Genomic DNA, 25898 nt, shown 5'->3' with positions numbered 1-25898 from the left:
CGAACTGGAGATCACCCATTTACAATATGCAGATGATACTCTCATATTTTGTGATGTTAATAAAGAACAACTCAGGATGCTAAGGGTGATTTTTATTCTCTTTGAAGCTGTATCAGGACTTCATATAAATTGGAATAAGAGCTTCTTATATCCAGTTAATGTAGTTCCTGACCTATCCTCTCTGGCTAGGACCCTTGGTGGAAGAATTGGTGACCTCCCTACGACTTATCTGGGGATGCCTCTGGGAGCTAACAGCAGGTCTTTAGGTATTTGGAATGGGGTGATTGAAAAGTGTGAAAGAAGATTAGTGAATTGGAAGAGCCAATATCTTTCCCTAGGAGGAAGACTAACACTCATTAATAGTGTCTTGGATTCTATGCCTAGTTATATGATGTCCCTTTTCCCTATCCCTGATGGAGTAATTGATAGATTGGATGCTCTAAGAAGGAACTTTCTATGGGAAGGCAATAGCCAGACAAAAAAATTTCACTTGGTTAAATGGGCAGCCTTGATTGGGAATAAACAAGTTGGAGGTCTAGGGGTGAGAAACTTGAAGACTCAGAACCAATGTCTACTAATGAAATGGCTCTGGAGACTAGCCTCCAATGAACAAGCTTTGTGGAAGGAGGTGATTCAGGCAAAATATGAAATGGAAGATCATTGGTCAACTAGCATGGTGACCAACACTTATGGAACTAGCCTTTGGAGAACCATAAGGAACCTATGGCCAAAAGTTAGAGGGAATTGCAAAATCAAAATTGGAAATGGTGTGAAGGTCTCATTTTGGGAAGATAGCTGGCTGGAACAAGGTCCCTTAAAAACACTCTTCCCGGATGTGTTCATCCTCAACCAACAACAGAGGGCTAGTGTGGCAGAGGTTTGGTCAAACCAAGGATGGAATCTGAGCTTTAGAAGACCTTTCAATGATTGGGAGATCCAGAGAGTAGTAGAATTCTACAGAACTCTGGAACAATTCAGAGGAGGAAACACTGTCCAAGACTGCCTGGAATGGAAGGATCACAAGCAAGGAAGATTCAGTGTCAAGGGGGCTTACAAAAAGTTCAACCCTTTCAATAACCAGATTAATGGGTGGCCCTAGAAAATGATTTGGAAAGCCAAAATTCCCTACAAAGTGTCTTGTTTTACTTGGCTACTTGCTAAACAGGCTGTTTTGACTCAGGAAAATCTCATGAAGAGGGGAAAAGGCTAAGGCTGAGACTGTGACTCACCTGTTTCTTCACTGCAGGATAACCAACCAGCTGTGGGACCTCTTCATCAATAAAAAAGGACTGAAGTGGGTGATGCCAAGGAGAGTAACCCAAACCCTGAAGATATGGAGTAGTTATGCCAACACCTCAGGACATAGGGAGAGATGGAAAATTATCCCAGCTTGTATTTGGTGGTCAACGTGGAAAGAAAGGAACCTTAGATGTCATCAGAACAAGAGCAACACTATTCAGAAGATGAAGATGAATTGTCTTGTGTTGTTTCATTTTTGGTGTAAACAGGAGTATATGGAAGATCTAGAATCAGTTATGAATGTCTTAGGATCCCTGTAATTTTTTTCATAGGATTGAAGATCTTCTGTTATACTCTCTTTAATCTGTAATTAGGAATCTGTAACATGTTGTGGCAGGTTTTGATTTTTTGGAAATAGAAATACAAATGTTACCTTCTCAAAAAAAAAAAAAAGAAGGTTAAATACTTAGCATATGGGACTGGCTGGATAAAAGGTTTCAAATCTCATAACAACATCCATAATACTTTAGAGATGTCTCACCTGTTGTATGCAAATGATATTCTGGTGATGTGTGATGCTGAGGTTGATCAACCTAAAAATCTGAGGGTTGATTCTAGTGCTTTTTGAACATGTCTAGGCTTCCCATTAATTGGAGAAAAAGTCACTTATATCCAGTTAATAATGTCACTGATTGCTGCATTCTGACTGCTATCTTAGGATGCCAAGATGGTACCTTACCAACTACTTATCTTGGATTTCCATTGAGGGTCAAGCACAAAATTGCTAGCATCTGGGAAATAGTGATGGAGAAATGTGAAAAAAAGGTAGCCAGGTAAAAGAAACAATATATTTCCCTGGGTGGGAGATCAGTTCTAATTAATAGCGTCTTGGATTAACTTCCCGTGTATGTGATTTTCTGTTTCCAATGCCTACCAAATTGAGAAAAGAATTGATAATCTTAGGAGGAACTTCTTATGACAAGGTAATAAGAAAAGGAAGTCATTTAATTTGGTGAACTAGAAGTCTTTAGTTAAAGACAAAAAATGGAGCGTTGGGGATTAAAAATATCATACAACAAAATGAAAGCTTGTTGATGAAGTGGTTATGGAATTTTACTGTGGTGGAACTGCTCTGAGTTGATGTTATCAGGAACAACTATGGTAATGATGGGCAATAGTGTACTAGAGAAGTCGGAACATCCTATGGCGTGTCAGTATGAAAGGACATTAGATCTCCGCAGCCTCTCTTTAAGGCTATTACTGGATCAGGGTGGTTAATGGGAGAAAAGTTGGATAGGAGTTAGGACACGGACCTTTGAAGGTTATCTTTCCAAATTTATTCACGTTGGCTTCAAGCGCTGCATCTACATAGGCTGCAAATAGAGTAAATGGGGTCTGGAGCATCAATTTCAGAAGAAATTTCAATGATTTGGAGATGAACAAGGTTTTTGATTTTTCAGTTTGTTAAACACGTATCAACTGGATTCTCCCACAAAATGTCAAAGAAGTAGTTGGAAGAGTTGGAGTCCTAGAGAAGTTGATTGCCCCATCAAGAAAACCTGGCAGATGATTCCATCATGTATGTTTTGGTGTATTTGGAAGGAAAGGAATCTCTGATGTTTTAATGGTATCTCAACTCCAATTAGCAGTTTGAAATCCTTTTGCCTTATTAATCTCTTCCATTGGAGCAACTTATCCCTGTAGATGATATATTACCCCTCTTAGATTTCATTAGCTCCCTCAATATGGCTTAGCGACCATTCTTTTGCTTGTGGCTAACTCCCTGATTAAATAGGTGTTATTGTTCTCAGGAGTTAACCATGTTTTTATGTATGTAATTTTTATCTACTTGATGCCTTCTTAATACAACATCTTACTTCATCAAAAAAACACGTATCAGCAGCTAACTAATACAGAAGACAATTAACATGGATCTTTTTTTTTTTTTGATGAAGTGATTGTGTTAAAAAGCATCAAGAAGATGCAAAGTAAAATAGGTGATAACTCCAGTTAATACAAACAACAAGTAAGATCTGGGAGTTAAAATCTAGGGAAAAGGGTTTGATATATCCCTCAACTTTGTCATTTAGAGCTGATATACCCTCGTTATAAAATTGGCTCTTATATACCCTTATAGTTATACAAATGGCTCACATATACCCTTTTCCTCTAACGGAAGTGAAAAAATTAATTTTAGTTTAATTTTTTTAATTATTTCAAAAAAATATAATCCCATATGAGTATATTTAATCCTCCTCAAACATATATTATTTTTTTAAAACTTTTTTTTTTGTTTCAATGACTAATTTAGATTTATTATTTTGATGGTCAAATTTATTTAAGTTTTGCTAATATTCTTGTAAAATTTATTATAGATGACCCAAGTTTTTTCTTCAAATACAGAAATTAAATTACAATATATTCGAAAAAATAGTTTTAAATTATAATATAGCCACAAAAAAATAGTTTTAATTTTTTTTCTTTACACTAAGGAATGAAAGAAAAAATAAAATAAGAATAAGAAATTCAAATAATGATAATCAAAAAATCAAAAAATAATTCATGTCCGAAAAAAATTAATATGTTCCTTGAAATTTTCTAGAAAAATCATATATACCCCAAAATAATTTTTTTTAAGAAATCAAAAGTCAAAAATATAAATTTAAAACTAATTTTTTCACTTCCGTTAAATGAAGGGTATATGTGATCTCATTTTGTAACGGTAGGGGTATATGTGAGCCGTTTGTATAACGGTAAGGGTATATATGAGCCACTTTCATAACGAGGGACATATCAGCTCCAAATGACAAAGTTGAGGGGTATATCAGGCCCTTTTCCCTAAAATCTATAGCAAAAACTCAAGGCTATTAGGCCACTGAGAGGGAGCTAATGAAGTCTAAAAGGGAACTTACATCATTTATAGGGGAAAAGGTTGCTCCAACTAAAAAAAAAACATCAGACTTTTAGATTTAAAAGAGCAGTTAGGAGTTGAAGTCCCATCAAAACATCTGTTGTTTCTCTCCGTCCAGATACACCAAAAGATACCTTCCCAGATTTTCTTGATGGATTTATTCACTTTCCATGAGTTCCAAATTTCAACTGCTTCTTTTAGGGTAGCTGGTGTTGACCAGCTGATGCCAGAAACTGCAAATAGATGGACCATTTATCTGCTGCCACAGGGCTGTGTAAAAATAAGTGGTTCACTGTCTCCTCCTTGAGATGGCTCATGAAGGATCTATTCACTATCTGAAAACCCTTCTTTAGATTGTCCTGAGAGAGTGGCATTTAGAAGAGCTGTCCTGATGACGCATTTTGATTATTTTTGGGGAGTTTAATCTTCCAGATCAGCTTCCAATGCCAAATTAGTCAGTTAAAGAACTTTGTTCACAGTGACATCAGCTTCATGGATCACTAGTAACAAAGATTTGTTCATAGCGAGATCGTGCTACAGAACGTTTATTGGAAGAGAACCTACTAAATCCTTGGCCATGGAAACAGATCTGGAGATCCATTCAAGGTAGCTTGCTTTACTTGGATTTGTGTGTAAATAAGCCTGTCTCACTCATGAGAACCTCCCCAAAAGAAGTTTTGGTGTATGTAGCAAATGCTTTTATGTGGGAGACATTCAGCTAGCACATGTCACTTGTTTTTACTGCCAATGCAATTATGACAGCTTTTCTCAAGTATGATTGGGTCTCAATGGGTCATGCCAAGATCAACAAATGATTTACTGAGGTGCTGGCACAGAAATGGCCCAAGAGAAGCTACTGTGATGGAATACTATACCTGCATGTATTTGGTGGACTGTCAGGCTGAAAGATATAGAAGACATTTTGAAGATTCTGCAAGCTCTATAATGTATCAACAAGATAAAATCTAATTATAAATTTTTGTTTTGCTCATGGTGTGGAACACAAAAATGAGGCTGAAATAGTTCTACAGACATCCCAACAAGTTTGGATGGGCAAACTTTTATTATTTGTTCTTTTGCTATATTGTACAGTTCCAATATCACATCCTTGTGCTGTTCTAATTTATAAAATTACTTTACCTTGTCAAAAAAGTATTTTTAATTAAACATAGTTAAAGTAATTTACACTACCTTATAAAATAACATAGGCATATTAATCAGAGAACAAATTGTTTTATTTCCCAAGTAGTGATTGTGCCATAAAAAGGGACAGGCGGAGTATTTGGTAAAGAGGACATGACATGGTTGAAAATCGATTTGCATGGTTTAACTTCTCAAGGTAATGAAAGTATTATTGTATGTTGACGTGTCAAACATTGTTTGTGGGATTACACTGGGTGTGTTGTTGTAATGTGTCAAACATCGTGTATTATAAAAATAGAAAACTGTCATGTAAAATAGGATTGAGAGAGTAAATTTTTAAAATGTAACACCCAATATTCGCACAGATGCTAGGATCTTTTATGTAATGTTTCTTTCAATTTAGGCAGGCATATAGTGTAGTAATATCATGTAAGCTTACTGCCTTTTTTCTTAAAAAAATAATCCTATTCTCTTTCAAAAACTTCCAGAAATTTTCATCGTTGAGGGTGATTCAGCTGGTGGAAGTGCAAAACAAGGTCGTGATCGGCGCTTTCAGGTAATCAAACTCATTGGTGTGCTGTAAACAGTTAACCCCCTTTTCAGATTTTGCAGAAGCTTATGAAACTGCAGATGTAAGTTCTGCAAGCTGACTCTCCACCCGACCTTCTCCTTGTGACCAAAAAAAGAATTGTTCAACTAAAGCAAACACTGCATTTTACGTTTGTTAAGGATAGATCAAACTTGTGTAGAGAAATATTGTGCTGCAGAAGTGGCGATTAGACTACTAGTTTCTTACTACTTCTAAGTTTATTACATATTCAGGCTCCAATGTAAAATGTGTTAGTTATTCATGTTTTGCAGGCTATTCTTCCTTTAAGAGGCAAAATTTTGAATATTGAGAGAAAGGATGAAGCAGCTATGTATAAAAATGAAGAGATTCAAAATCTTATTCTTGGTTTAGGACTAGGAGTTAAGGTACTATGTTCATCTTTGAGGCTTGTGCAATGTGTTCTTTGCTCAAAATTTTATTCATTCTCATTTAATCATCTGCATCTCAGGGGGAGGATTTTAAAAAGGAAGCTCTCCGTTATCATAAGATCATAATTTTAACAGATGCCGATGTTGATGGTGCTCATATTCGAACATTGTTGTTGACATTTTTCTTTAGATATCAGGTGCGTCCCTTTCATTGTTCTTCGTGATCCAATGGAACACGCGTTTCCACTGGGAATTAACAGTTGAATTGTGTAAGGAAATAACCAAGATGTCTAGTTGACTGTTTGGAGAACCTGGCTAAGACATTCTTAACTTGTTGCAGAGAGCTCTTTTTGAGGAAGGTTGCATTTATGTTGGTGTTCCACCTCTCTATAAGGTTTATTTTCTTTCAAGTGTTGTTTTAACAACTTACGTATTTACCATCCTCCAGGTTTTAATGTTCTATTTTGGATTATTCAGGTTGAGAGGGGAAAACAAGCTTACTACTGCTATGATGATGTAGAACTTAGAAAGGTCCAGCGTTCCTTTCCTTCAAATGCGTCATATAACATACAGAGGTTCAAAGGTGAGACAGGAAGTATGATATGTTTTCGTTTTTTGGATTTGGAGACTGCATATTTCACATGGGACATTCAGTTTGGAACACATTTCTTGTTAGGGAACTGTACTAAACTTATACCAGCTAAACGAGGGACAATTGACAAAGCTAATTTAGATGTACCTTAGGGTGCTTTGTGGAAAGAGAAAGCCTTGCTGCATGAACGTCTCTAACAAACGGACATGAGCTGGGAAGTGCTAGATGAGCATTATAAGTCTCAAAATGATTTCAGAATTCAAAGAGATCAACTGCCAATGTTCCATGGTTTATGGTTCGACTAAACCATATATTTGAAAAAATAAAATTAAAATAGACTACATTTAATTGGTGGTAATAACTGTATATGCTGATATTTTGGGGTCTTATATCCTTCTCATAAGTTATGAGTGCAGCACCATTTTGCCAATTGTTGAAATCGTCTATTGGGTGCTTGCTTTTCTATTAATGAAGGAAAATTGTACTCTCTCTGTCCCAATTTATGTGGCACCCTTTCCTTTTAGTATATCCCAATAAGAATATGACCTTTCTATAATTAGAAACAACTTAACTTTAAAATTTCCTTTTTATCCTTAATGAAGTGATTTTACAGCCACACAAATGTCTAAGGTTTATTTTAGACCACAGTTTTTAGAAGTCTTCCAATCATAAAATTTGTGCCAAATCAAAAGATGTCACATAAATTGGGACTGGTTTTAGTGGGGGATTTTCAGCAATGTCAGATGCAGAGCTTATGCATCCCTTATACATAGACGTGCGAGTTCTTTAAACCTTCCTTATTTAAATCATGTGATTTATATGGAAACTTTTCAGGATTGGGAGAGATGATGCCAGTGCAGTTATGGGAAACAACAATGAACCCAGAGACTAGGCTGTTAAAGCAATTAGTAGTGGAGGATGCAGCTGAAGCAAATGTCGTCTTCTCTTCACTAATGGGTTCCAAGGTATGTCTTTCTATTCTGAATGTAGTGTTAGCGCCTAGACTTTATTAGGGACATCTACTTGTTGAGACAGACTTGATGCATTTCTTTTTATAACTATGGTGGACTGGTGGCTGTCCATCTCTTTCCTCTCTTTTGCTAATGACTTGATTTTATTGCGCATCTCCATTATGCCAATTACAGGTGGATGTTAGGAAGCAACTTATACAACATTCAGCGAGCATGATCAACCTTGAGCAACTGGATATATGAATGTGTATGTAGTAAACCCTGCAAGAACACAAATCATTACATCTGGGAGGGACCAAATGTCTTGTATCCTTTTATTGCACGACGGGGGGGCTGCAGTATAATTTTGATAACCAAATGGTGGGGCTTTCGAGGCACTTCCTTCTCCAGTTCTCCGTGGAACATGCAATGTAAGCAGAAAAGGATTTTGGATTATAAGTATTAAGTACCTTGCTATACATCATAGGTATTTGTCCTCCCTTAGTTTGATTTTGTTACCTGTAATTTGCACTCTTGTCCTATGTAATTTAACATTTTTAGTTAGCAATATGGCATAAATATTGATGTTAGTAATGATTAATGAGTAGTTGTATGATTAGAGGGTTCTACTGATGAGAAAGGTAGGTGGGGCCATTCCTCTCTAAGACTCAAAAATATCAAAGATTGATGTTTTACATTAACGCTTGTAGGAGCAAAGGGATGCTTGATAAAATTAAAATCTGGAAAATGTAAGTCTTGTTATTTTAATTCCATGTTTGTCAAGGCTAAGGTAGTGCCATTTTTAATCTCAGTATGACATGGTTGTTTAAGCACTAAGCTTTTCTCATAGAGTATTAATATTGTGATAGCATAATTCTGTGTTTATTATTTGCACTCTTTAAAGAGTCGCTTCGCTCTACCAACCTTGTCTTTCCCCATTTAAACACCAATGCGCTATCTCTCTTACTCTCCCGTTTCATCTCCCTGTTTCGTTGTAGTTCTAATGCCTACATCGACAAATTTTTTCCATGGTACCATTTGCTTATCCATAGAATAATGCAATATGGAGCCATTGAGTGTGAAATTTGTCCTTGTTAATGGTTTTACAAGGTTATATCTGATGATTATAGTGGAGAAATGATGGTGGTGTTAATGAAGTTCACCACCTAAATCTGGCACTATACTGTGATTGGCACCCAAAGAACTTGGCCAACTGGCTAGATTGAGTGCTACTTCCTCCATTCCAATTTATATGACTTAGTTTGACTCAAAACTTGTTATCTAAAATAAGTCACAGATGTTTGTGTAGCTGTAAATCATTTTATTAAGGGTAAATTGGGTATTTTAAAGTTAAATTTCTTACTAAATGTATAAATGTGTCAATTCTTTTTAGAACTGACTAAAAAGGAAAGTGAATCATATAAATTGGGACAGAGGGAATAATAGTTTGTGGAAAACATGCCATTAAATATTAAATGTAGAAAGGTAATACATAAGTGAAACCCCAGTATCTCAAATATAAGTGATAGTGCAACCTATGAGTCTATCTACAATTGCTACGAAACACAACTCGCAGAGTCGGAAAAGCAAAGGGGATAGTCTTTGGCCCACGTAAAACAAAACTTGGCCTAATGGTGCTTCTAGAGATCTGGTTAAACTGGAACGTGCAATTCAACGGTTCACTGTTGGATCAATCTCAATATTATCTACATATAATAGTAACTTGTGACTATTATTTAAAATAGTAGTGCATAATAGTATAAATAAACTTGCAATAGGCATAAAAATGGGATACTAGTAAGCAACAAAGTTCAACATCATATGAACATACGCAAAATATATCATTTCGCTGAAAGAAAGTTAGTTATGGTGCATTGGTGTGTTGTTGTATGTCTCAATAGCCTTGAAAAGTGCATAGAACCACATCTTATGGAGTGAAAACTTATGAATTCGAGCTAAATCACTTTTTTTTAAAAAAATATATAATAAAAAATGAGTAAATCGAACAAGTTGCAAGGCTTTGAGCGACTTGTCCAAATTAACATTGGCTGCCCAAACGTCCATTTATCCAACTTTAATTTTATTTTTTTAAGTAAGTCATTGAACTTTGAGCGACTTACCATTATCCGTTTTTTTTTTTTCTTAAACAACCTCGTTCTAAGTTTTACAACTAGTGTATATTAAATCCATCCATTTCAAGGATCCCCTCTCCGTCATCATCACATCTTCCGCAATTTTTCTCTTCATTCAAATTCACTTTTTATTACACTTTCCCCCCTCATTTATTGATGTTAGTTGAGTTTCAGATCATCTCATTCCTTGAATTTTCGTCCACTAATCAATTATTTAAGTTGTGATATCGAGTTTGTTTCATCAAATGAACTTCTAAAATCAGAATACTTTAATATTTGCACGAATAAAAGAATTTTAAAATTTATGATTTTAACATGTTGTGTGATTATACCTTTTTTTTTACTAAGAGTATAAATAAAGAAAATTAAACAGTTATTTTTCAAAATTAGAAAATTAACACTTTTAACATAACTTTTTAATATCTATAAATTAAAATAAAAGAAATATCACATCAAAAGACACAAAGAAGAAGTAACAATATCACAAGTTTCAATGATTAGCGGTTATAAAAGTGTCACAAGAGTACAAATTGATCACGACACGTTAGTATTTTACATAATTTAAAATATTAAATGTGTACTTATTTACCTCACAACGTATTATTTAAATAAATAATTGATAATGCATCACTCAAAGCTTAATAACTTATTAAAATAAATAAATAATCATTATTAATTTGGACAAGTCGGTCAAAGCGATCTGTTTTGGTCATATGAAATTTGACTCGGAATTTCACTATTTATCATGTGGCATAAATGCTCAAGCTGAATAAAGTCCACAATACCATTTTCTTGATATCTTAACCAAAAAAAACATAATGCAATCATCACAAACTGCTAAAATTATATATTATTTTAAGGTTATGCGGGTGGGGCGAGTGGGAGCAACTTGAAATAAAATTTTAAAAAGCTGATGCAAGGTGGAGCTGGGCGGATCACAGGTCTAAATAAAATAAAAGCTTTAAAAATTACAACTCCAGTTATATATAGATGAATATTGTGTGTTTCTCTTGTGGATAGAGAAGAAAATTCAAATTCAGTTTATTTGGGTTTATAACGTAGCTAAGGTAATTTTTAAATTAAATTATTCAAACTGCATAATTTTGTATTAGTTTTTAAATTTTATTTTCCTTTCCAGTTTTTCCTTTCACGTTTATTAGAAGTTCGAAGTTTTTTTCAAGAAAAAAAATTTATTTTTCTTTGAAAAGTTTCATATTATTATAATTACTTTATGTTTGAGAGTATATTCTTTTTATTTTAAGTTTTTGTTTGCAAATATCTATATTTAATATTTTGAACTCCAAACATGAAATTTATGGGAGGATTAAAGTTGTGCATGAGATAAAACTTAAATTCAATTTGAACATGTTTAATTGATTTTATAGATTTATTTGCAATTTTTATAGGTAAGAGATTTGAAAATAGTGGATAAGTATCTGAAAGATAATTTCCTTCTGATTAATTTTTAAATGGTTATAGAAGATTATCTCTTCTTAATAAAGTAAATTACTATGTATCAAACTAATTTTTTTTATAATTTTGCCAACCACATGTATTAGAAAAGTGTGCGACAGTGTTTTAAAGGCGGGGATGTGAGGCGAGACATTTTATATAGTACGGGGTGAGACGTAAGTTCCGAGACACGAGGCGTAAGTCTTATGGATCTACGGGGCGTAGTCTCATGTATATTCAATTTTATAATTTTATCACTAAGTAAATAAGCAAAAGTAAACTTCCAATTATTTTACAAATAAATTTTAATAAACAACCTATAATATATAGAAAAAAATATTATGATTTTTATTTGAGAAAGATATTAATAACCAATAATGAAGAAAAAAAGTATTACAACTACTATTTGAGAAATATCATTACACCAATAATAAAAAATATGATTTAAAGCAAAAAATGTTCAACAAAAAAAAAATGCACAGGCGTACGTTTTTCTGACCAGGGTTTACGTTTTTACGCTTGAAGCTTACGCCCTAAATTCTAGGACTTACGACCTATGGATCTACGTCTTCAATTTGCGCCCCGAGGCATTTTTTGNTTTATTTGAGAAAGATATTAATAACCAATAATGAAGAAAAAAAGTATTACAACTACTATTTGAGAAATATCATTACACCAATAATAAAAAATATGATTTAAAGCAAAAAAATGTTCAACAAAAAAAAAACACACAGGTGTACGTTTTTCCGACCAGGGTTTGCGTTTTTACGCTTGGAGCTTATGCCCTAAATTCTAGGACTTACGACCTATGGATCTACGTCATCAATTTGCGCCCCAAGGCGTTTTTTGTACCCCCCGAGACTCGCCCCAAAAACTATTTTTGAAAACACTGGTGTGCGATAATGATGCAATATTTCAGTTAATATCTCATATATCATTCGAGGTATAGTTATTATTTTAGAAAGTCGTTTTTTATTAAACAACATTAAAATTTTAAAAAAATAAGCAAAAATTATTGATGGTCATAATGAGTTGCAATGACATAGGCCTTATGGCTTATGAACAACAATGGAAAACGTAAGAATATTTTTTTTCAAGTAAACTTATAATTTTAATTTAATCATTAAATAGGGTCGTTACATGAATTGAATTTTAGTGAATTCCAAATTGATCTTTTTTCATCGATCCTTGAAGAAAGAATTTGGGTTTTTATTTTTTTGATTGAAGGAAAAATATTAAGCATTCAAGAATTTGTCACGTAAAACACATTTGTTTCATTTAAATTATCTATTTTTTAAAAATGAAACAAATATGATGGTAAACCTCTTATTCTAATTCAGTGCTCTTGAGATCGTGCAGGAAAGTTATCAATCACACAACTTGAATTTCGACCCTATTGACTATGACAACAATCACGACTATAAATAGATCACTGACTATGACAAAGGTAGTATACTCTGCTCAATCGTGTCCTCTATGCAAGTACATAAATAGAATACTTAATTTAAAGTCATTAATTTGCTCGTCATAAAAAGAACTTCAATTCACCCAAAATTTACAATTGGAAAATATAGAAAATGAATTTTGAAATAATAACAAAGTTAGAAATGAACCTCAAACATAGAATGATCTTAATGTATTAATAAAAACTCCCAAACTCAACTATCTTGTACAACAACAATGAAAGTAAGTAATGAACCTTATATTGAAACATGACCCCAAGATCAAAATCCTAAGTAATTTTGTCTTGACTAGAAAAGCAGATGAATAAACTGTAAATAAAAATACATGAAGATCTTATTGAATAAGTTCAAGGTCTCATATTGAAATTTAATAGTTGATTGCCAATTTTGTCATTTCTCATGTGGTCAAGCTATCCATTCTCTTGCCGTTTAATTGTTACTAAATCTCTTTATAATAGTAAACCCCAAAACCACTGCAAGTTGGACTTCTACCTAGGCGTTGATGATGAAATTCAAGATTCCTCATCTTCTTTGTCTTAACATTGTAGGAGATCAATCCGAAACATCCAATTGCCCAAATTAGAGAGCTATCACAACAAGACTTGATACATAAAAAGCAATGAAAGGTAGCTAATTTGTTCCAACCCCTGGTTGGATCATTACCCATACAACCTAAACAAACATGTCAACTTCGTTCAAAATAACAATGGAATCATCAAGAATCATTAGATCTGCAGTCCAACTACGAATATCACAATCATGTGGCGGCCCTTCAATCACTTCAAACACCTCATTCCCAAAGTTGAATGAAAGAAATTTGAAAGTAAAGTTGAAATTGATATTTTTCCTTAACATCCAGTAATAAGATCCATTTAGATAAGTAGTACTACCATAAAAGGATCCACATATTCAACATTTCGATTGTCGCAGACATTTTCATGTTTGAATATTCTCCATGAATCCCTAGAACATGAATACACAACTGCATTTTCATTCTTGCAATTATAGTAAACCACTTTATAGTCGTTAGTTAATACATCTAATCCAAATCCAAAAACCTGATTAGAATTGAAAAATTATTCAAATTTGATTCTGTATGCACTAAGGAGATCTCTCACCTCCCTAGTAGAAGGATTCCACAATGCACACAAGACATCATTATTAATTTCTCTTTCCAAGAAAAACAAGCCATCGATAGAACCTAAGAGGTTTGTCATACCTTCAAAACTTTGGGGATTTACTTCATGTGTAGGAGCATCTATACCATAATCGGAAATAAAAGTGATGGGAGGGAAATCACCGGGTGCACCATAATCATAAATCAAGAGTTGTGGGGGATTGTTCTTGCTAAAATTCAAGTGTTCACGGATGAAGCTAGGATTTTTTATAAGAGTGTACCAGTTTTTGCAGACGCATTTGAACCTCAACAATGACTTCACATGCAATTTGAGTAGAATTTCCTTGATTAAATCTTCAAGAAAATCTCCGCCATTGTTGGTAGCCATAGAACCTCGATCTTTCCGTCAAGAACACATAATATTTTTAATAAATAACACGAAAAGTCCGCCTTTTAGATTGTAGTCCTTTAACTTAGTAGTAATTGCTATCTATACTAGTAATTAGTTCTATTCTACACTAGTAAACTAAGCCGCACTCGCTCAGTTACAAAATATCTCATTAGATCTACAAACTAATGTTTTCACTATATTTGAAAAATAAAAATATATTAAAACATTCTTTTTTAAAATCTCAAATTCATTTAGATTTTAAGTTTTACTACTTTATTTAATTGTCAACACTATGTTTTATAAAAAAAATAAAAATAAATTCTAACCTTTCATCTCCTAATGCTTTGCCCTAATTACTGGCATAAAATAGCATGTAATATCAACTCTAATATTACAACTCCTAAGTTTTTTTTTAAAAAAATAAATAAGTAAAAAGTTAGATGATAAAATTAGTAACTATTATTCATTTATAAGATAATTCACCATATGAATGAAACTTGAGGTAAATACATTACTAATATTGAAAAAAAAATCAGTAAAAAGTGTTTACAATATTTATTGAAGAATAATTGATAAATTTTTTTTGAATGATTCTGGAATAACCTTTTATTCATTTTTGCTCGTCATAAAATCATAATTTTGTTAACTCTGGTTAGAACTATAATAAATTGATTTTCTTTTAGTTATATGAATTTTTGTTTTAACTTACCTAGGCGGAATATGAAAATTTTGTAGCATACCATAAATATGGAAGATAAGAATATTGTAACTATTGGGCACAATCATTACCATTTCTTTCATCAAAAAATAATAATGAGTGAATATTATAGCAATTTACTGACCAAAAAGTGAGTAAAGAGCAAAAGAAATTAACAAAAAAAAGGACAAAATACTAATAAAAAAGAGAGTAAAATGCCAATGAAATTGAGAAAAACATAAATAGTACTATTGCTATTTTTTAATCCTTTAATTAAAAAATAAGAAAAAAAATAGAGAAAAGATTAAAAAAAAGTATAATTGATAAATGGGATAAAGGATATATATATCCCCGAACTATCGTAAATTGTATGCAGATACCCTCCGTCATACTTTTGGGACATTGGTTCCCCTGCCGTCCAAAAACTAGAGCATATATGCCCTTCACTCTAACGGAAGACTAAATAGGGACACATGGTACAATCTTATCCGTCGATTTGATATTTAATAAATGTCAGATCGGTGGATAAGAATATGACACGTGTATGTCCATTAGTCTAACGACTATATATGATCTAGTTTTTGGATGACAGGGGCATCAATGTCCGAAAGTATGACGTAGGGCATCTACTCCAGTTGTTGACCTAGTTATAACTAGACGGGTATACATAAATTGCCCTGTCACAGTTTCTCAAAAAGTCACCTTAGTGGACCTTATAGAGTTAGAAATGGAAGATTTCGATGTCATTCTGGGCATGGATTGGTTAAATTCATGTTATGCTTCAATCGATTGTAGAACTAGGATCATTCGATTTCACTTTCCAAACTAGCCAGTGTTAGAGTGGAAGGGTAGTAGCTCAGTGCCTATAGATCGATTTATCTCTTACCTTAAGGCTAGGAAAATGATTTCTAAAGGGTATATCTATCATCTTGTTTGGGTTAAGGATTGAAACTTCAAAACCCCAACTCTAGAATCAGTCCCTGTCGTAAATGAGTTTTCGAGAAGTGTTCCCAGAAGATCTTCTCGGAGCTACTCCCGAAAGGGAATCGACTTCGAAGTAGATCTCCTTCCAAATACCTAGCCTATTTTGATTCCCCCCTTGCAAAATGGCTCTACATAAGCTAAAGGAATTGAAAGAAAAGTTGAAAGACCTTCTAGATAAAGGCTTCATCAAATCCAACATCTCTGTGGGGTGCTCTAGTGTTGTTCGTGCGAAAGAAAGACGGTTCTCTTAGGATGTGCATTGACTATTGTCAGTTGAACAAAGTCACAATCAAGAATAAGTATCCCATCCTCAAGATTTATGACTTGTTCGACCAACTTTAGGGTGCTAGTTTCTTTTCTAAGATAGACCTCAGATCCAGGTACCATTAGCTCAGAGTCATAGATAATGACATCTCGAAGAAAGCCTTCAGGACTCGGTATGTCCACTATGAATTTGTAGTTATGTCTTTTGGAATAACAAATGCTCCTGCAACTTTCATGGACTTAATGAACATGGTATTCAAATAGTACTTGGACATGTTCGTTATTGTTTTTATTGATGATATCCTCATTTATTCTCGTAGTGAGGAAACGCATGCGACTCATCTGAGAGTTGTTCTACAAACTCTCAAAGATTACCAGTTATTCGCTAAATTCAGCAAATGTGAATTCTAGTTATAGTCGGTAGCTTTCCTTGGTCATGTGGTATCCAACAAAGGGATCCGAGTAGATCTTCAGAAAATTGAGGCAGTAAAACACTGGCCCAAACCCACTTTTTCGACTGATGTCAGAAGTTTCTTGGTTTTGGCCAGTTATTATAGGAGGTTTGTTGAAGGATTTTCATCCATAACTTCCCTATTGACCAAGTTAATTCAAAAAAAAAGGTCAAGTTTCAGTGGTCAGATGAGTGTGAGAAAAGCTTCTTAGAACTGAAGACCAGGTTGACTACAACTCCGGTCTTGATTCTACCAGATGGTTCAGATGGTTATGTGGTTTATTGTGATGCATCTATGGTCAGCCTAGGTTGTGTATTGATGCAACAAGGTAAGGTCATAGCTTATGCTTCTAGGCAGCTTAAGGTCCATGAGAAGAACTACCCGACTCATGACCTCGAGCTTACAGCTGTAGTGTTTGCCCTAAAGATTTGGAGACATTACTTGTATAGCGTTCATGTTGATGTGTTCACATATCATAAGAGCCTCAAAGTACGTGTTCACCCAAAAAGGTCTGAATCTTCGTTAGAGGAGAGGACTTGAATTCCTCAAAGACTATGACATGAATGTGCTTTACCATCCGGGTAAGGCCAATGTAGTGGCTGATGCTCTCATCAGACTGTCTATGGGTAGTGTAGCACATGTTGCAAAAGAAAAGAAAGAGTTAGCCAAAGATGTTCACCGACTTGCTCGCTTAGGAGTTTGTCTTATGGACACGTCAGATGGTGCATGATGTGATAATTCAAAATAGATCAGAATCCTGAATCATAGCGAAGGTTAAGGAAAAAAAAGATAGCGAACCTATATTATTTCTGTTCAAAGGTGCAGTTCATCAACAAAAAGTTGAGGTTTTCTCCCAAGGGGGAGATGGTGTACTTCATTACCAAGATCGCTTATGTGTTCCAAATGTGGGTGAGTTAAGGCAGCAGATCCTTACAGAAGCCCATAATTCCAAATATTCTANGCATGATGTGATAATTCAAAATAGATCAGAATCCTGAATCATAGCGGAGGTTAAGGAAAAAAAAGATAGCGAACCTATATTATTTCTGTTCAAAGGTGCAGTTCATCAACAAAAAGTTGAGGTTTTCTCCCAAGGGGGAGATGATGTACTTCATTACCAAGATCGCTTATGTGTTTCAAATGTGGGTGAGTTAAGGCAGCAGATCCTTACAGAAGCCCATAATTCCAGATATTCTATTCATCCAAGTGCCACTAAGATGTACCGTTATCTAAAAAAAGTCTATTGGTGGAACGACATAAAGACGGACAGTGCAGAATTTATGCATCTCTTATACAGAGACATGCGAGTTCTTTAAACCTCCCTTATTTAAATCATGTGATTTATATGGAAAACTTTTCAGGATTGGGAGAAATGATGCCAGCGCAGTTATGGGAAACAACAATGAACCCAGAGACTAGGCTATTAAAGCAATTAGTAGTGGAAGATGCAGCTGAAGCAAATGTCGTCTACTCATCACTAATGGGTTCCAAGGTATGTCTTCCTATTCTGAATGTAGTGTTAGTGCCTAGACTTTATTAGGACATCTACTTGTCGAGACAGACTTGATGCGTTTCTTTTTATTAGTTTTTCGACAGGTGCGTTGCACATGAAGACCAATTCAAAAAATATATGTTATAGTAAATAGTATTGCTTATTTAAGCGAAGATTTGAATAATAAGTTTTGCACAAAATAATATTGCAGATTCTTTTGTGAATGCTCAATGTGGATCATCATATATACTCTTATTCACCCGAACCTATGAAGATAGTCCATGAAATATTTTATTAGTAAATGCAATAAAGTATATATTTATTTCAATTTGATGAGGTTCAATCATATAATTAGTCGTATCTTACTAATATTACCTTATAGATAATATTTGTTGTGCAGTTTTCTTGTCATCTAACTAGATGTGCTTTGCAGGTAAATTCTACGTTAAACCTTTTAGATGTATTTTTTTAGAAATATTTTTGTATATTAATTTTTATTTATTGGTCAAAGGTTAATATAAAGAAAGATGAATGATAGATATAATTAATGTAATAACTATGAGAATTCATACTGTTATAACTAAAGAATGTAAAAGAGTGTGAATAACGTTTGCAATAATTAGTAATAACTATGAGAATTTATAATGTTATAACTAAAGAATTAATGTGCAATAGCTGAATTTCTAATAAATATTATACTTACATAAATAAATAGGACTTTTAATTAATGTTCCCAATTTTTGTAAATGGTTATTCCATATTACTGAATATAAAATTTATTTTGTAAATGATAAATTTCAAATGATTCATACATATCTACATATTTTCAAATTTGTTGTGAGTTTTTTTTATTAAAAAAACAATTCAGAACATTATAAAATAATATATTTTGAAGTTAGAAAATCTTGTTAGCTTGATAATACATTTGTGACATATATAATTCGTGACATATATATATTTGCATTAATGAAAATATTTATCTCATATATTAAATAAATAATAAAACTTAAACTAATACAAACTTCAACAGACATTATTACAAGTCATATGAACTTTTCTTCGTCTAAAATACTGAAATTTAAGAAATAGTAAATAAGTAAAGCAAAAGGGCAATGTTTATATAGTAACACCTTTCTTGAAACAAACTTCTTGACAATCCAAATCACATAGGTAGCATTGATAAATAAAATCATTTTTTTTTGTCTTGAGCATCAAAAAAACAAACTGTGACAATTATCTAACTCTTGAGAAGTCTAATAATTTTTGAAAAAGTTATTCAGAAACATATATCTACATCACAAGAGAAATATTTAACAAAAACAAATGAATTTAGACTACATCATGATAACTTCATATATTGGAACATTGCATACTAATATATCTGTTAAGTAAAAATATAATTATTATATCATAAAATTATTTTCCTCAAGTACTCGAGATTATGGAATATACCTTCTTAGGATATAATGATTTACTTCATCAAAATAGTGGTACCTCATATTCTGCTAAACTTTGGACTCACTCAACGTCAATAAATCACACGATTTTTTTATAAAATACAAGAAGAAGAAGAGTAGAAGATCAAAAAAATTGTTGTTGAAAATGAGAGGAAGCCCCTCTATTTATAGTCAACAAAGGGTAGTATAAACAAGTATTTTTTGTGTCTTATCTGAAAAGGCATGACCTTTCAGAGAAGTCACCACCCTTTGAAAAATTCACAACTCTTTGGAAAAGTCACAACTCATCGAAAAATCACAACCCTTTGAAAAAAGTCACAACTTTTCGGAAAAGTCACAACTTATCGAAAAAGACACAACCTAAGTTAGGGATATTATAGTATTTTAACATTCAAGTTAGGAGTTCATGCTTTTAAGGTAACTAGACTAGATTCACTGCACATGCGTTACGTGTAGGTTAAGTCTTGAGATCCCTATACACGAGATATTTTATCTTTTTATGTGTATTTTAGGCTTTAAACATATCAATATGTATTTAATATTGCACTACTTCATACTAACTGAATGGCCAATCTATTTTCCTTCTTGCTTGTTGGGCATGTAGTGACGAGCGTTGTATTCTTAAATTGTTATTAGGCAATTTGTTAGTAAGTAATTGTGCACGAATTAACAGTTTGTCCTCTTAGTTATGTAGTGTCATGAACTGTATGTTCCCTTTTATTATTTGAAATTCAGTGTACCCTGTATGTGAATAACTTTATATACACAAAACTAATGTCTTCTATGGTAGCTGTCTGGTATTTTTCATATCATCTCCTCTTCCACAAAACCTAAGAATTCGTCCAATAAAATTTTCATTAGGAACTGTATGTTCCCTTTTGTTTTTTCCTGTTTGATTTCTTACAATTTTGGTATTTATCAAATCTCACCTAATACTTTCATGTAGACCGTATTTCTTGTATATGTCCTAGTGCATCAATCTAGTTGTTCAATTATGACCTGCACTTTTTTTGTTGGCATAGATATTCCTCTATATAGTGAAACGTATAGTTTGCCATAGAGAAAGCATGTTGTTGTATGTATACTTCTACATTTGACATCGTTTGACCTTTAGCTTTATTTATCATCATTAAAAAAACATAGACGTATTGAAAATTATTTCCGAATAAATTTGAAAGGGTATCCTTCATTTTTGTGGGGGAGGGGAGGGTGATAGTTGTATTGTTGGAGTAAAGACCTGGTTTGTGGCATATTGACCTGTTGTTTCTTCTGCATGTATGACATTCTCGTCAGAGCCTGTACAAATTAACCATGTCCCATTGCGTAATCCATTTGAGGGGTCCAGTTTTCTCAGCAACATGATGGGCGCATTTTCTTTTAAAACTAACCTAATGTATAAAATTAACAAAATCATCAATTGTTATGTATATGTAATCAGGTATTTCTTTTCTTCTCTTTTGTGCTATGAAGTATCATAATAAGATAACTGTAAAAGTTAGGATGAATTAGACAACGTACCTATGCGGCGGAGTTCATTGAGCGTTAAGGTGTTTGGGTATATATACAATTCATATCTTTACTGAGGTCGATTCTATGTAGTCTTGCACGCTACAACTTAGTAAATATTTAGCCGCTTCAAATAGAATAGCTCGGGCACGTTGTTCTCCACCACACACTTCAAATCGTAAGCAGTATCTTTTTAATAAGGGGAGTCATTTAAAATTTAAAGTTAATTTATTTTCTAATTAGTAAATGTAGAATCAAGTTTTTACCAAGTCTAACCTCATTTCATATTCTACATTCTCACTGTCGCGATTGTTACAAGATACAATATGTTCGATAACTTTCACTTTTTTGCTACACTTTTTGCAAGACGAATACCACAGCTCATCTTTATTGAGTATGTCTACAATTATTGCTTTGAACTTGTACAAACAATCCTGCGCATCGCCAATATACCATATTTGTGATTATATTTTGGATATTAAAATAGTTATTATTTTTAGAGAGAAGTATAGGATAGTATGCAATTGTGAATCAGCTAGAAACCAATCCATAATATATACCAACAGAACTTCTATGGCTCTTCTCATTTTCCTACTTGGTGTTACCATAAAATCTTTATTTTCGGCCTTTACCATTTCACGCCTGTATTTTCGATAAGATTAGTTAACTGTATCACCCATTTTGAGTGAGATGTGCTCGGTGCAAAGGTTTTGGAAATTTAGGAATTTCAGTATGTAATAACCCTACAATGATAATAGAACAATTGTGTCTTGTTATAGAAAATTTAAAAGTAACCTGCCTACAATGCAAAAGTATAGGATGTACATTAGTTGTGACAATCAGTTTTAAATAACATTGCAGAACATATGTGCGATTAATAATGTAATGTACCAGGTCCGTGGATTTTTGAAACTGTGGATTGATCAAGACGCTACTCATGGAAATAGTAGATATTTCAAAAGTGCCTAGTGTGATAAGAGCTTGTTTCAAATTTGAAATAACAACTATACCTAGTTTATTATAAAAACATAAAGTAGTCTGTCCAATACTTTTAACGATTGAGATTCTAACATCACATAAGTCAATTATAGGTTTATCATCTTTCATCTTTTCTAGAAAAGCACCGTCATTTTCTGCAAAATCTTCTCATAGAGTAACAGTTGTATGCTCTATGATGGGTTATCAATTAGAAGCAAAATTTCAATACTTCACCATATCTCTATATTGGTGGTAGGTTAGGCATCTTCAAAACATACTGCTCATTTGTAACAACTATCTCCCGTCTCTTGCTATATTCTTTTTCAATGAGGGAATTCATTGAAACTAAAACACAAATCAAATCAAATCAAATCTTAGAATAGGTAATGTAAATTAGTGATAGTGATTACATAATGGAGCATGAAATTAAATAACAAATTATTTGGGTGGATAGATACCTAGAATAGCACCATTAGGTAATTTATCGACATGATCCAATGATACAAAGCCAACAAAGAATGTGTGTGTTGAACCCTCAGTGTCAGTCGCCTTTATGATTGTGTTATCTGTAAATGCCAATTCAACTTCTTTATGTACGGAGTAGTAGTTGGGGTTGATGCGATCTAAGCGTCCTTTAGCAATGTAGTAACTCTTATTTGGTTTCAATGTGTCCTTCCATGTTTCGATATGTTTATTAAATAGTGTTGCTTGAATTTTTGTACCTAGTATTGTGCAAAGGGGTGGGGGTATAAGTACAATAAACATGAACTATAAAATAATAAGGTAAGTAAAAATGTCAATGCTATTACCTTTTCGTTAATAATAATATTATTGTTCTAAAAGTCCCTTCATGCCTTGAATTCTTGTAAGGTATTATTGAACCCCTTCAAATTACTAAGACTCTCATCACCGAATTAACGGACTATATTTGTATATTGTTTATCGGTACATTCCATTTTGCTAGTTCAATTTCAGTCGTCATGTGGGCTGGATCTTGATGACTACCATTGGGCAACAATGTTAATTCTAGGCGTTATTGTGTATTAGTACCATTGATGAGGGCGGCAAATGGTCGAAATCTGCATGGTTAGGTAGGAATTTGATCCATAAAAGAGGGTATCATTAAGATGTAAAGTGCGGTTAAACTAAGGTTAGAAGTAACATATATATGTAAAGTATGTGTTTAAAATTGCCAGGGGACTGTATGTGAGAAGGTGAACCAATAATAGGTTGTATAAGTAATGCTTCACGGGGAAGAAACAAAGTTGATTAGTGGTGTAAAGTATGTGTTTACAATTGTCAGGGGACTGTATGCAAGCAGGTGAACTAATAAATATATATTTGCATTAATAAAAATATTTATCTCATAAAATTATCTATTAAATAAATAATAAAAATTAAACTAATACAAACTTCAACTGGCGTTATTACAAGTCATATANGTATGTGTTTAAAATTGCCAGGGGACTGTATGTGAGAAGGTGAACCAATAATAGGTTGTATAAGTAATGCTTCACGGGGAAGAAACAAAGTTGATTAGTGGTGTAAAGTATGTGTTTACAATTGTCAGGGGACTGTATGCAAGCAGGTGATCTAATAAATATATATTTGCATTAATAAAAATATTTATCTCATAAAATTATCTATTAAATAAATAATAAAAATTAAACTAATACAAACTTCAACTGGCGTTATTACAAGTCATATAAACTTTTCTTCGTCTAAAATATTGAATTATTAAGAAATAGTAAATAAGTAAAACAAAAGTACAATGTTTATATAGTAATAACTATTTTGAAGAAAACTTCATGAGAGTCTAAATCACATAAGTAGCATTGATAGATAAAGTCATTCTTTTTTCTTGAGCATCAAAAACAAATTGTGACAATTCTCTAAATTTTGGAAAAAGATATTCAGAAGCATATATCTACATCGCAAGATAAATTGCTAACAAAAACAAATGAATTTAGACTACATTATGTTAACTTCATATATTGGAACATTACATACTAATGTATTTATTAAGCAAATAAATAATTAATATATCATAAGAAGGTTATGAAATATACCTTCTTAGGATAGAATGACTTACTTCATCAGAATAGTGGTACCTCATATTCTACTAAACTTCGAACTCACTCAACGAGAATAAATCACACAAAAAATTTTAAAATGCAAGAAGAAGAGGAAGAGTAGGAGAATAGAAAAAAAAGTGGTTGAAAAATGAAAGGAAGTCCCTCTATTTATGAACAAATGTTTTTTGTGTCTTATCAAAAAAATCATGACCTTTCCGAGAAGTCACAACACTTTGGAAAAGACACAACTTTTTGAAAAAGGCACAACTCTTTGGAAAATTCACAACTTATTGAAAAAAATTCTTTGGAAAAGTCACAACTCATCGAAAAATCACAACCCTTTGAAAAAAGTCACAACTAATCGGAAAAGTCACAAGTCATCGAAAAAGTCACAACCTAAGTTAGGGATATTATAGTAATTTAACATTCAAGTTAGGAGTTCATGCTTTTAAGGCAATTAAAAAATAAAATTAAAATATAGATATAGATATAAATAAATATAAATATAAATAATATATCATATGAACAAATGATGTAGACTAACCTAATGTAGAATGCAAGATGATCACAATTTGGATGAAAGAAGGGAATTTAAATAATGTTGTGTGAGTGTCTTTGATAGATTCTTCCTCACCCCCACTTATCTTACCAATTAAAATTGAAGGTTATTAGACTCTTCATTACCCACATTTATTTAGTACATGAATATAAGATTGCATTTAGATCTTGTTTGATGCATGAATTTAAATATAACTACTAAATATTTAGCTAATTAAAGAGATATTAATATTTAATTTATTTTAGGGGTTTGAGGTTAGGAGCTTCCATTTATAATAATATATGATGATATGATATGATAATTATGGTGGATTGGTGGTTGTCCATCTCTTTCCACTCTTTTGCTAATGACTTGATTTTATTGCTCATCTCCATTATGTCAATTACAGGTGGATGTTAGGAAGCAACTTATACAACATTCAGCGAGCATGATCAACCTTGAGCAACTGGATATATGAATGTGTATGTAGTAAACCCTGCAAGAACACAAATCATTACATCTGGAAGGGACCAAATGTCTTGTATCCTTTTATTGCACAACGGGGGGCTGCAGTATAATTTTGATAACCAAATGGTGGGGTTTTCGAGGCACTTCCTTCTCCAGTTCTCCGTGGAACATGCAATGTAAGCAGAAAAGGATTTGGATTATAAGTATTAAGTACCTTGCTATACATCATAGGTTTTTGTCCTCCCTTATTTTACTTTTGTTACCTGTAATTTGCACTCTTGTCCTATGTAATTTAACATTTTTAGTTAGCAATATGGCATAAATATTGATGGAAGTAATGATTAATGAGTAGTTGTATGATTAGAGGGTTCTACGGATGAGAAAGGTGGAGCCACTCCTCTCTAAGACTGTCAAAAATATCAAAGTCTGAGGTCAAACGTTCATCACTTTATGTTATTATTATATTGTTACTCTAATAAAATTTATAGAAGGAGAAAAATAAATTTAAAACAACAACAAAATAATATTGTTCACCTTTTTAGAAATTCATTCTTCATTAAACTGCTGCTCTGAAGGTCCTTTTAGATGCTTTATCAATGCAACTTTACTATTTTTTCAG

At 32.9% G+C, this 25898-nt stretch overlaps 1 protein-coding gene across 3 annotated transcripts in view; it reads left to right on the top strand.

Moving 5' to 3' along the window:
- LOC125863125 (DNA gyrase subunit B, chloroplastic/mitochondrial) overlaps window positions 1-25681 on the top strand; it is a 50059-nt gene extending 24378 nt beyond the window's left edge. Inside the window, exons 15-22 of one of the 3 annotated variants that reach the window (XM_049543273.1) lie at window positions 5782-5849; window positions 6155-6268; window positions 6352-6468; window positions 6612-6665; window positions 6749-6854; window positions 7698-7828; window positions 8009-8085; window positions 25302-25681. In XM_049543273.1, coding sequence (XP_049399230.1) covers window positions 5782-5849; window positions 6155-6268; window positions 6352-6468; window positions 6612-6665; window positions 6749-6854; window positions 7698-7828; window positions 8009-8077 — 659 coding nt within the window. In that variant the 3' untranslated portion in view covers window positions 8078-8085; window positions 25302-25681. Of the gene's footprint in view, window positions 1-5781; window positions 5850-6154; window positions 6269-6351; window positions 6469-6611; window positions 6666-6748; window positions 6855-7697; window positions 7829-8008; window positions 8439-25220 lie in introns of those variants that run through there. The other 2 variants (XM_049543272.1, XM_049543271.1) reach the window with 2 other exon arrangements.
- The last annotated feature ends 217 nt before the right edge of the window (window positions 25682-25898 follow it).

Source organism: Solanum stenotomum, chromosome 4 (genome assembly GCF_019186545.1).
Source record: "Solanum stenotomum isolate F172 chromosome 4, ASM1918654v1, whole genome shotgun sequence".
Lineage (NCBI taxonomy): Eukaryota > Viridiplantae > Streptophyta > Magnoliopsida > Solanales > Solanaceae > Solanum > Solanum stenotomum.
The sequence above is the reverse complement of the archived record's forward strand: the minus strand, read 5'-3'. Positions and strand labels throughout refer to the sequence as shown.